At 30.7% G+C, this 13,487-nt stretch overlaps 1 protein-coding gene across 1 annotated transcript; it reads right to left on the minus strand.

The window, feature by feature from the left end:
* Positions 1 to 639: 639 nt before the first annotated feature.
* Positions 640 to 4,235, minus strand: LOC145190190 (uncharacterized). The gene is made up of 7 exons (XM_090090810.1): positions 3,995 to 4,235; positions 3,769 to 3,888; positions 3,440 to 3,562; positions 2,562 to 2,883; positions 1,255 to 1,418; positions 935 to 1,091; positions 640 to 854 (listed from the first exon to the last, which is right to left on the minus strand). Exons 1-7 carry the CDS (start codon positions 4,208 to 4,210, stop codon positions 754 to 756), a joined length of 1,203 nt encoding a protein of 400 aa, XP_089946936.1. The 5' UTR covers positions 4,211 to 4,235; the 3' UTR covers positions 640 to 753.
* Positions 4,236 to 13,487: the final 9,252 nt, after the last annotated feature.

The following is a 13,487-nucleotide window of genomic DNA, read 5'->3' on the forward strand; positions in this document are numbered from 1 at the left end:
CTTTTGCACATGACTAACTGGCCCCAAAGTCAGGGCAACTTCGTCACTCTTCATAATGATATTTCAACTACTTTATTATTCAAATGGAAAATTAAAAAATAAGTAGAACGTTAAGGGGCGTGCTGCATTGTAACAAAACTAACAGGCCCATTTTCATTTTCCATTCTGAAATCATTACAAAGAAAAAAATAAGTTCCGAAATTGACGAAGTTGCCCCGAATTACGGTACTCATCACCTTCACAGAATATCACATTTAAGTGAACAAACTCTTTTGAGTTTAAAGAAACACTTCAGGCGATAGAAACTTCAGGCTAGGGAACCTTTAAGGTTAGGAAACCTTTTTTTTTTTTTTTCAAGCTAGAAACTTCAGGTTAGGAAACCCTAAACTTTATATTTATCAACTTTATATTTTTTCGTATTTATCAACTTTTTTTTTTTGTTTTACAAAAATGGATTATATCATCCCTTATAAATATGTAAGTGCCTTTTTTCTTTCGAGGGCTACTTTAAGTAGCCAAATTTTGATAAATATTTAGGTGAGGGGACCAAAATAAACTATTCGGTGGTGGTGGGGGATGGGGGTGGTCTATTTTTTTGTATTATAAATATAAAATTTTGATTAAAAAAAAAAACAAAAGTTTCTGAAACAATAGTTATTCTAATAATGTTTATATTTTAAATAAAGTCTTTATCCTATTAAAAAGCTCTATATATATATATCTTTAACATTACGAAATATATTGTTTCTATCTTTAACAGATCAGAGCGGAATACACTTCCTTGTTTGGTTTGAAGGTCGTTGCGCCACTCTTAAAATAGCAGACGTTATTAAACCAAGAATAACCATTACAACCTGAAAGAAAAATATAAAAACCATGTCACGATAATTTAGAGAGGATTTTTCATTATAAAATTCTTTTCAGTAAGACCTACCAGGCATATTTCTGCAGAGTTGTTGACAATTATTGCGATGTTCAGACTGTTGGCTTGCAATATCATTTTCCACTATATCATAGTAATCGTAAAACTCCCAGCCCCACTCCGTACAATAACTTTTAACTTTGCCATCCAAATTAAAGTCAAACTTAAACTTTAAAAAAAATAAAGTGTACAATAAAATTTATCACATGACAAACAATAGTTCTCTCTGAGGTATATTACATATACACGCGCGTCATTTACAGTTTTAATTACACAAGTAACCCAAGTATGTACATACTGTAGTAGTTCTATGATTACTTTCGCTTTATTACCTGACGATTTTCATAACCAATGCCGAAATTTCTTTCAGTCTCCAGACCAGGCTTTTCAGTTTCGTCAAAGGCTTCAAAAATGTAGATGGTATCCGCCAAATTGTTGGATTTAGCAAAGTCCAATATATGTTGCGTGTATAACTTACTATTTTCTACAGTTGTACCTGCAGTTATCAAAAAGTCATAAATGAAAATTATCTAGTAGTAGTAGTAGTAGTAGTAGTAGTAGTAGTAGTAGTAGTAGTAGTAGTAGTAGTAGTAGTAGTAGTAGTAGTAGTAGTAGTAGTAGTAGTAGTAGTAGTAGTAGTAGTAGTAGTAGTAGTAGTAGTAGTAGTAGTAGTAGTAGTAGTAGTAGTAGTAGTAGTAGTAGTAGTAGTAGTAGTAGTAGTAGTAGTAGTAGTAGTAGTAGTAGTAGTAGTAGTAGTAGTAGTAGTAGTAGTAGTAGTAGTAGTAGTAGTAGTAGTAGTAGTAGTAGTAGTAGTAGTAGTAGTAGTAGTAGTAGTAGTAGTAGTAGTAGTAGTAGTAGTAGTAGTAGTAGTAGTAGTAGTAGTAGTAGTAGTAGTAGTAGTAGTAGTAGTAGTAGTAGTAGTAGTAGTAGTAGTAGTAGTAGTAGTAGTAGTAGTAGTAGTAGTAGTAGTAGTAGTAGTAGTAGTAGTAGTAGTAGTAGTAGTAGTAGTAGTAGTAGTAGTAGTAGTAGTAGTAGTAGTAGTAGTAGTAGTAGTAGTAGTAGTAGTAGTAGTAGTAGTAGTAGTAGTAGTAGTAGTAGTAGTAGTAGTAGTAGTAGTAGTAGTAGTAGTAGTAGTAGTAGTAGTAGTAGTAGTAGTAGTAGTAGTAGTAGTAGTAGTAGTAGTAGTAGTAGTAGTAGTAGTAGTAGTAGTAGTAGTAGTAGTAGTAGTAGTAGTAGTAGTAGTAGTAGTAGTAGTAGTAGTAGTAGTAGTAGTAGTAGTAGTAGTAGTAGTAGTAGTAGTAGTAGTAGTAGTAGTAGTAGTAGTAGTAGTAGTAGTAGTAGTAGTAGTAGTAGTAGTAGTAGTAGTAGTAGTAGTAGTAGTAGTAGTAGTAGTAGTAGTAGTAGTAGTAGTAGTAGTAGTAGTAGTAGTAGTAGTAGTAGTAGTAGTAGTAGTAGTAGTAGTAGTAGTAGTAGTAGTAGTAGTAGTAGTAGTAGTAGTAGTAGTAGTAGTAGTAGTAGTAGTAGTAGTAGTAGTAGTAGTAGTAGTAGTAGTAGTAGTAGTAGTAGTAGTAGTAGTAGTAGTAGTAGTAGTAGTAGATATAAAATGATACAAAATAAAGTTATGATTTAAAATTCGTACCCTTCGCTCCACCTTTTGAAGGCCATCCTGTTTCTCCAACAATAATGGGGACTGAACTTGCTCCAATTTTGTTGAGAGCGACGCGACAGCCCCGCAACATATTTTCAAACAATGACCTTTCTTTACCAAGAGCAAAGTTTAAAGAAATGCTGTTTTCATAGCTGTAAGCAAAATATGGGTAGATATTTATGCTAAACACTGATCCAGTATTTTTCATAGTAGTGGTAATGTCTCGCATTGTTTCAATTATATCTGGATGGAAGACTGTATTTTCTACAGGAAATGTATTTATCAAAACAACTGAACTAAACGGGATGGTCACCTAAAAATCAATTAAAAAAACAACTATGGCATGTTGTCAGCATTGAGTACAAACAAACTGTTAATTTGATAATCCCATGAATTTTCGTAATTCGTTACAAACTCTTATTAGAAATCTAAGATTTAGATGAGAAATAAACGGGAAATGGGAACAAAATGGGAAATAAAAATAAAAGCAAACAATTTGAAAAATGTGAATTCATTTAGATTTTTATTAGTAGCATCTTAATCTTTAATAATTTCAAAAAAGAAGCGTAAAAATATAAAGGCAAGAAACATTTTAAGAAATGAACTCAAATAGCAGGGGTATGATTTTTTATTGGTCAATGTATGTTCCCCAGAAGTTATAAATTAGGAAATCCAAACAGAATAACAACTTATTTATATTCTAAAATTATGTAAAACAAAATTTAGTTACAATTACTATTATATTACAATAAATATGGTACTTGTTTCAAAAATGCGAGGATAGTTAATTTCTTGCACTTGTTTGTTTTCTTAACTCTCATTTTTGAATGTGAACCCCTTGAAAAAATTTTTTATTGAAAAAAGATTACCTTAATGTCATCTTGCAATCCGTGTTCTTTCAGAAGCTTAACCATCCTTTTGAAAGCAGGAAGAAGATGCGGCAGTGCCACAGCACGATTTTGTTCATGGAATGGTTCATTTCCAATAGCAACCTAAAGTTGTATAGATTTAAAAAAATAAAAATAATTTAACTCGATCAGAAAAAGAAAATAAAAATCCCAAACTTGTTCGATAACAATTACAACCATTATTGCAATAAAGCTGTTAAAAAATACTTTTACACTTTGGAAATGTACCTCGTCTAAATACATTTTCGAACTTTATCAACATTGACTTTAGTACTGCATCAAAAACTTACTAGTTTAATTATTCCTCTGTACTTTTTCAGCTCAACAAGAACCCATTTGATGTAATTTTCGTCATTGTACATTTTCCACAAATCAGAATTCGGAACTGCTACAGTAACATGCACATTATTCTAAAATATCAGGGGTTATCAGGATTAATATCAGAGGTTATTTTCAAAAATAAGCTATAAAAAAAGAGAAACCATAAGTTGAAGAAACTTATAATCAAAAAGTTACCTGTCCATAGATTACATGAACATGATGAAGCCAAGTAGGATTAATTGACCATGTTTTGATGGTTCTAATACCATGGTTTTTAAGTGTATTTAAAGCATCTGGATAAGGTTGTGAACTTTTCCCAAATCCAAGTCCAACACCTATATTTGCTCCATGAACTTCGGATGCATCCCAACACAAAAGCAAAGCCGTAACAAATAAAATGTTCAAATGCATTTTCTGTAATAGAATATAAAAATTTAATACTGAATTTTCTTATTTATGTAGTTGTATAAAGTTAATAATAACAATAATAATAATAATAATAATAATAATAATAATAATAATAATAATAATAATAATAATAATAATAATAATAATAATAATAATAATAATAATAATAATAATAATAATAATAATAATAATAATAATAATAATAATAATAATAATAATAATTGCTACTGTGGTTTATAAATTCTTATTCTTTTATATGAAGACTTAAGAGGTTATTTAGTGCCAGTATTCCTAAGAGGATACCTACGGTATTCCTAAGAGGATGCCAACGAGCTGAATTTTTAAAACTTTTAAATACTCCGTATGACGTCAAAAGAAATTTTTATCTTTTCGTTATGATACAGTTAATTAAAAAAAAAAAAAAAATTAACAATAAACCAACTCTAAAAATACCAAACAGTTATAAAAAACAATAAAGGTATTAATGTCAAACTTAACCATTTGAATTAAAATTCGGCATAAGCTTATAAAATAAATTACAAATCACTTGAATTCCTTAGAGAGATGTCGAAACTCTCACAGGAAACATGATCAACTAAAAGTTTTATCTAAAAAAAGATATAAAAAAGTTATAATTTTAAAAAAGTTTTAATTTTTATGTTGATAAAAAAAAAAAAAAAATTAACAAAATAAACTTCACATTGTTAACCTTAACTAAATTAAAAAAAGGGGGAGGAGGGGATTGATTTAAGATCTAACCATAGATGGTAAAAAAGTATCTTAGCAATAATGAAAAAAAAGAAAATAAAACAGAAATTTACACGAAAATAAAAATTTTTTATTTTGGTGTAAGTTTTTGTTGTAAACCTGATTTTAGTTTGCCATCTATCGTGGTAATTTCAATGACGTGATATCATTCCGTACAGTTAGTTCGACAGGTGTGCGTTTTATAAATAATTCTTCACTCCTGAGGACACCAGATGTTTCTTTTAAAAACTATGGTCTGAAACGGTCTGGAACTATGATAACCAAAAATGGAACGGCCAAGTTTTTACTGTTGATCATGGTTTGGAATTAAAAAAAATAATTTTTAGCAGGTCAATTAAGTTGTTTAAAAAATGTTACACCCAGGCGAGGATCCAGGAGTTTGTAACTGTGTGGCCAAGATTTATTTTCACTGTTGAAATTTCGATAAAAGATCGATTTTTTGCAGCATTTATTGATTGAATAAAACGTCGGTAACGTATAATAAGAACAGTTGTGGCCATGGCAGGAATCTCTATAGTCAAAATCCGTAAATTATGCCAGACAAATTTAAATTTTTAGGGATATTTTTTAAGCGAAAAAACCCAAAACTAACGTGGCTGCCGTTAAATTTAAACTATATGGCCATTGCCACAATGGCCACCCCTTAGATTCGCGCCTGTTCACCCATCTGCCAATTTGAGTATTTTTAGTCTAGCTTTGTCAAACCAGAATGAGTAACGCCGTATCAAATCTCATCTGTTAAATTTAACAAGCGGCTCATAATCGCCACATCTATAGGTTTGCTTTCTTTCTGCACGAAGTTTATTGCAGATTATTAATAAGTTTAAGTGATTTTTCTGTAGCGATTGCAATACACTTCCTTCTTTTTGTTTTATTAAATCCCTTTTTAAAATCAATTTTTCTAACTTTAGAAGTCGAAGAAACTACTTCTAGTTTCAGGTCACGTTCATCGAAATATTTCGAAAAACATTGTTATGTCATTTTTAAGCGTCAATATTTTTTGAGAAAATTTTGTTAATTGTAATAACTGAATATATGGCATCGATATATCCAGTTATTACAATTAACAAAATTTTATTTTAGACATCGACATTAATAAAACTTAAATTAGACATCGTAAATTTGAGCACGTGTATTTTGATAAAAGACTTTTGTCTTAATACTCGTTTAATTTCTCGTAAAAACAAACGCACATTTCTGAAAAAATATTTCTGATAAAATTTTTTTTAAAAGTTAACTATAGACCTAGAATTTAATGATTAAATTTTTTTTTTTAATAAAAAATTTTTACTAAAAATCTGTAAATATCATTGTATATACTATATGTATATAACACTTTTTGTATCTGTTTTCATATTTCCGAAAAAATTGAACCTAAATTAATGACGAATTTAATTTACAATTTTCAGCAGCATGCTGAACATATAAAGATATGTAGCCTTAATTAGGAGCATATTGGGAAACAAAACTTACTGTTTTAGTTTGCTGACAACTTTTAATAACAAAAAATAGGTTATTATCGCTGTTCACTGATTTTTTTGTCAAATCTTTTTCTATTGTGACGTACGATTAAAACTCGACAACTTGCTCATCAGCTCGCTGTTTTTGAATAGAAATAAAAAAATATATATATGTTAAAAAACAAAATTTTTGATTTGTGTTTGTTTAGCTTCAACTACATTTTAACAAGGTTAATTTCCGGGGTTTAATTTCCTTGGGGGATCAAGGGGACTGGGAGGTGATCGCACTCAAATTTATCAAACTCAAAATCAAAAAATATATAAAAGCCAGAAACAATGACTTGTTCATGCTTTAAAAAAAAACCTTGTCCACAAAATCTCCTAATTTCATGCTGTCCAAGATGTTAGAATACACCATTGATATTTTACAAAAAGAACCTTTTTTTATAGTAAAAATTTTTATTTTAACAATAAATATCTTATAAATAATGATAAGTCGGTGGATTGAAATTTTATTATAAGATAAAGAGCTGGGTAATGGAGTTCGTAAAAATTTAAAAGTTCGTAAAAATTAAAAAGTCCGTAAGTTACCAAAAAAGAAGTCGATAAAAATTTTAAAGGTGACAAAGGAGGGAAAATTATTTAATTTAAAATCAAACTTTCCTCTAACTATTTCATCAAAAATAAATAAAACAGAGGAAAGTTTAAAGCATTAAACTGTTTAAATTCGGAAGAAATAAATTTTTGTCTGGCAAGAAGAAAAAATTACCTTTTTTCTCTCAAACAAACCGCTATCATGGTGATACAAATGTGTTTTTCCACTATAAAGGAATTTTTGGCAAGAGAATCAAACAAGCAAAGATTAGCTTCAGACAAACGTAGCCCTCACATGTATACTATTGCGTTTGGAATTTTTCAATTACATAAAAGAGAAACTTAAAATATATAAACTGTTCGAGTAACCTGGCCATAATTCGTTTAAATGTGCAGTTTTTGGAAAATGGTTTGCTGCACTAACCCCAAGTCCAGGGGCGGATTGGCCTATAGGGACGTTGGAACTTTTCCCGGTGGGCCTATAGTCCAACATGTTTTTTGGGTCGAACTACACAAAAATATTACTAAATAGTAACACCTGAAGATAAGTGACAGTGATTTGATTACATATATAATTCAACTGTATATCTCATAAGAGGTAAAAGATAGATGTTTCTACTGATAAATAGGCCACAAATATACCCAAAAATGTCTTAAAACTATAGATATCAAAATTTAAAAATAATAATATACAAATATATATCAATAAAAATAAAAAAAATTTTAGTTTCACATGATGCACCTATTGCATAAATAAAATGGAGAATGACACTGATTAGCTGTCATATAATTATATAAACATATTATGTGAACTATATAATTATATAATTGTTGTTTGATACAATAAATGTTTTGTTGTTGAATATTCTTTTCTTGTAGAATTTATTAAAATTTGTGGAAAATTTGCGAAATGATTTCCTTGTTAAAAAAACAAAAAAAGTCAAAATCATATTGAAAACTAACCATTTTCAAAATTCATTTCCTGGCCACACAATGTCTTGAATTTTACTGAGTTGCTTAGTGTTTTCTTTCATACATACCAACATCTCAACCTTTGAGATTGAAAGATTGGTTCTTCTAGAGCTGTATATATTCCCTGCTGTTGAGAAAACTCTTTCAGATGTTGATGATGCAGCAGGTATACAGAGGTTTTTTTTTTGGCCAGCCTTGACATTATTGGGTAAATATACTGGTTTTTTTCCAGAATTCCAGTACATTTTTATTTGCTGGAACTGGTTTTGAATTCAAATACCCCTCAATTTCAGCAGAAATGGCTTTCTTGGTTTTTGTTTCACCTCCAGGATTAATGTAACCTGCACCAAACACTTTCTTCCTCAGTTGTTCAGTGAAATCAAAGTCATCATCTTCATCATCCAACATTGAAGGGGAAGGAGTGCTTTGGCTAGCCAAAATTTCTTTTTTTGACAGTTCTTCCATAGCTTTCTTTACTGCAGTTTTGACTACTTTCAAATTTTTCCCCCTCATCCACAAAGCACATGCCCTTGCTGTTGAGATCTAAAAAATGAGCTATAAAAATTCAATATTCATCAACTCCCCTTCGAATCTTTTGTTTAGATCTTCATTGAAGTAGTGAGCAAGCTCTGATGACAACTCGGTTTTTGGCTTGATCATCTCCCTTGCTAATCTTCCTCTGATGTTGTATAGGCAATTAATAACAGTAGGGTTCGGAATCTTTAAAGAATGCATCGCCGGAAGAAGATCTACTACAGACTCCATTTGATGGAGGTCAGAGTTCCATCTTGTGGGGCATCTCTGTACTAACTTCGTTCTGGAGTTATTTTAGGCTTTGGCAGCATTAACTAAAGTCATAGCTTTTTGAGAGGACTGGTTGAAGTGACCTACTAATTTTGTTATTTTGTGGTTGAGAATTGACCCTTTTGTGGTACTGTCGATGATAAAAGATGTCCAAAATGGTCAATTTGGGGTTCAAAGTGCAAGTTGGTGTGTCGGTGGTTGACACACCAAATTGCACTTTGAACCCCAATTGATTTCCTAACACCTGTTTGGACATTAGCTTCTTGGCAATATTGTCGCCAGTATATTGTTCGGGGAAGTAGGACATTTCCACCAAGAAGCGCTTTAATTGGAACTTTGAATTTACATACTGGAGTGTAAGGCTTATGAAAGACAAATTGGTGTGATCACTGGTCCACACGTCGGATGTAAAGGCCACTCCATCAAGATTTGACTTGTCTTTATTGAAAATATTTTTTACTTGTTCCTTGATGAATTTAAAAAGGAGAGGAATGTATTTTGTAGATATATTCTTTGCTGTAATGGCTCTGAATTGACCATTGGTTGCAGTTTTCATCATCCGGGTGAATGCGTCAATTTCTACAATAGAAAATGATTGAGTGTCCTCAATCACCCATTTAGTAATGTCAACAACAGTTCTTATTTGATTGATATCAGTAACTTCCCATTCAGGTTTGGTAGCCTGTTTTCTGCCTTGCCGTGTCTGTGTGTTCGAAGTGCCACAAGTTCCACTTGGTCCAGGCTGTGGCGATGCTGGTGTATCTTTTTGTGTCTGTGGACATCTCTTTTTTCCTCTTTTTTGTGTTTGTTCGAAATCTGAGTCTTCAGAGGCAAGCTCATCAAAAATGTCTGGTATTGTTGATTTTTGCTGGTCTTTCCTTTCTAATTGTTTATATAAATTCAAGTGGACTCTTTTCAAATGGTTCCTTAAAAAACTTGTGGTGCTTTTATTAATTAAGTATATTTTGCCACAGGCCTTGCATTTTGCCTTTTTTTCCTCCACATTGTTGAAGAATTCCCAAATATTAGATATCTTAGGCATCTGAAAAGAAAAAAAAAGTGAATAAAAAAAAAAGAAACGAATCGGATTAAGTTTGCCATATCGGATCGGACGAATATTTCGGATTATTTATTGAAATTAAAATCAACAAAAATGGATCAGATTATTAATAAGGATTACTTTTCGGATTAAAAATTCGAAAACGCGGATCAAATCACATTTTCGGTTTACGGACTTTTTATTGAAATATTTGCCTCAATATTTCCTTAATATTTGCCTTAATAAAACGTGATTGTTTTTGATGCATACAGTTTCCGAAAAAGAACTAATTATTTATTAAGTTATTTGAAAATTTTCCTTTATATTCGTCTTAACAATAAATGATATTATAGAGGCATGCATAAAGTTTTCAATAAAAGAACTAACTATTTGCCTTAATTATTGAAATGAAAGTAACAATTTTTCAAACTAGTTTTTATCCCTATTTCTACTTTTATTTCTGTTAATAATTAAGTAGAAGAAATATAACAATATAAATTTTATCGGACCAATCCACAAATTGAAGCAATCCGCAAAGCGAAATAATTCGCAAAGGAATTCGATCCACAAAAAAAAAAAAAAACCCGCAAAAATTCAGTTTGAAATATTCTTAACTTTTAAATCAAAATAGTATAATAATGGCTTACCGTAATAAATGTAGGTGAAGAATAGAAGACTTGATCTGTTGAGCGAATTGTTGTAGGTTAAGATTTCCAAGTAGGACTGATTGAAAATAAAAAAGAAATCCACTATTTATAGGACGCGCACAAAATAAAAATGTAATTTTTTTGGACCACACCATTTAATGGTATCGCGAACGGAACGCGATTCGTATAATTCGCTAAGCAAATTAAAGTTAAGTTGATTCGTAAAAATCTTTCGGATTAATAATCCGAACAGCTAAGTGAATCCGCAAAAAAAAATTCGCTGGTGGGCCGTAAATTAGTTTTCGGATTATTAATCCGAAAAATTTTTACGAACTGACTGTTTTAATCCGTAAAATAAGTCGGATTGGCTTTTTGCGGATTTTACGAACCGAATCGGCGGTGCCTAAAATTTTTCAAATAATTCTAGTTGAAATTGGTCAAGATTCATTTTCACTAAAATATTTCGATCAAATTACACAAATTTATCAAGTTTCTCATGCTTAATAAGTTTAAACTAACTTAAGGGCTTTTTAGTGGGCCTAAAACCTTTCAATGATGCTCACACTGGAGTTCATATCAGTGCAAAGTTAGACTAACTTACAGCCACATTTCTAATGGAAAGTTAAGAAGAAACACACGTGGTTACAATGTTATGCTGCCCGTGGAATTAAGGACAGAGATTAAAACTGAAATGTTTTGTGCTGATCGCACGCTTCAACCGTTACAAAAGGTTCTAATAAAACAAATATTGTAAAAGATCCTCTTGCAAAGCGCTCCTTATTAGCTGCTCATGTTCACAGAAGCACTCGCGCGGAAAGCTTAATCAACGAGACATGCGATTTTATAAAAATGGACAACAGAAAAATTGTTTTGCCATGTAAATTCAGATGGAATAGTGAGTTTTATTCTATTAAGTTAAAACTTTATTTTTACCTCTTCTCTCAAAACATGCACGGAAAGTTCTTTGCATTTCAGTTTTATCATCGGCATCAGAAAGAGTTTTTTCTTGGTCAGGCAGCACAGTCACATGCAAATGAACAAACCTTTATGTGAGCAATGGTTAAAAACTTTTTGAGAAAAAAACTTTTGACCATTGTCAATTTTTAATTTGTCTGTATTGGATCCATCAAAAACAAATTAAATGATAATATTTTAAATTTTTTAGATTTATTTTTGTCATTGTTTGGAAAAAAGATTAAAGCTGTGAATTTAATTTTTTCATGTAAGAGTAACGTAAAAATGAAAAGCAAGAAGACTAAATTCTTTAACAAAAAAAAAAAAAAACATAAAAAAAGTTGATAAAATCGAAAAAACTCGATAAACTTGGTTAAAGTAAATATCAAATAAATATCAAATAAATATCAAATAAATATCAAATAAATATCAAATAATGTCCATAACTTGAGAGTCAAGTTTATCGAGTTTTCAGAAGCCAGTTAATTTTTTCTTCAACTTTTTCGAGTTCAAACATTTAGTAATCAAATAGTTCTCTCGAGTTTTTTTAAATCTATCAAGTTTTAAACTCAAACTCGTATGTCCACCGTATGTGCATCGAGAACCGTTCAGAAATTTAAAGAAACTGGTAGTACTGCTGACAAAATATGTTCTTTGGGTCCCAGTCCTCAATTAACACCCACGATAATATTATCTAAATAATTGCACGAAAACATTGTAATAAAACCTAAGTACTTTGGCAAAATAGGTTGTATCACAATTAAGGCCGAATGGATCAATATTGATGTAAACAGATGCTTAAGAACTGCTTAATGGGCGATCAAGCAAGATTATTCTCAGGTTCCACAAAGCGAAAAAAGTAATCGTTTGGTTAAAAAACAAAACAACATTCGGGTACTCCAATGAGCAGCTCGATTTTATGATTTGAACCAAATTGAAAATGTTTGGACAGTCCTGGATCAATAGCTGACTAAAACAACTGTGACGTCATTTGAATCTCTTAGAAATATTTTGGAAGGGCCGTTCAACAGCAATCTAATATTGTAAAAAGCTTTCCTATTCTAGTATAAATTGCAGAACTGACGGATTGTCAAGCTTGAAACTCCGTCAATTCTGCCATGTTTACTGAAACCAAATGTATTCAATTAATTATGTTTATCAATATTTTATGCAATATTTCAAGCGAATGCAAAATATTTTTTTAGATGGTAGAAATATTTAAACTGACGATTTTTCGGGGCCATCTTTTAATTTTAGTAATGTTTTTATTTTAAAGCTACTTGCAAGAGAAAGCAGGGATAATAATTCAATAATAAGGTGCAAGTTTTTCATACACCTCACTATGCACACACACCCAACCACCCATCCACATGTTTATATATATATATATATACAGTGGCGTACCTAGGGTAAATAGCGCCTGGGGTAAACACCGATCTCGCGCCCCTCTTCCCACACATAAAGTGCTTAATTACAATTTTTTTAATAAATGATGACACAAACTTTAATTTATATAATATATTTATTTTATATGATATATTATTTCTTAACTTTTTTAATATAATTCTCGCTTATTGTATCGCAACCAAGCCTCTTTTGCGCCCCTTTCAGGCTGGCGCCCATGGCACGTGCCCTGCTTGCCCTACCCTAGATACGCCACTGTATATATATATATGGTAATACTGCAGTTAAGCGGCGTATAATAATTTTTAATTTTCGCTTGATTAAACTCTGCGATGGTGAAAATGAAAAAAACTAATCTAACTAATGAAAGTGACTTTACAAAACGTGAAAGAAAACCACATTCGAAATATGGAAAATATCGAAATGTATAAAAAGAAAAAAAGCCTCATACAAAAGATAAGTTAAAGTAATAGTCACTGTTAAATTTTCTTATTTTTTCATTTCTATTACATATATATTATATACGTATTATATTTATATATATAAAAATTAATTTTATTAATTAATTCTGCACTGAATATTAAGTAAATAGTTATTCTTAGTTAACATGGTAAATCTTCGTTTAGATGGCTATGCAA

The sequence above is a fragment of the Hydra viridissima genome, unplaced genomic scaffold (genome assembly GCF_058129835.1).
Source record: "Hydra viridissima isolate aposymbiotic clone 2 unplaced genomic scaffold, HvirCarnegie_v1 scaffold_6, whole genome shotgun sequence".
In the NCBI taxonomy this organism is placed as follows: Eukaryota; Metazoa; Cnidaria; class Hydrozoa; order Anthoathecata; family Hydridae; genus Hydra; species Hydra viridissima.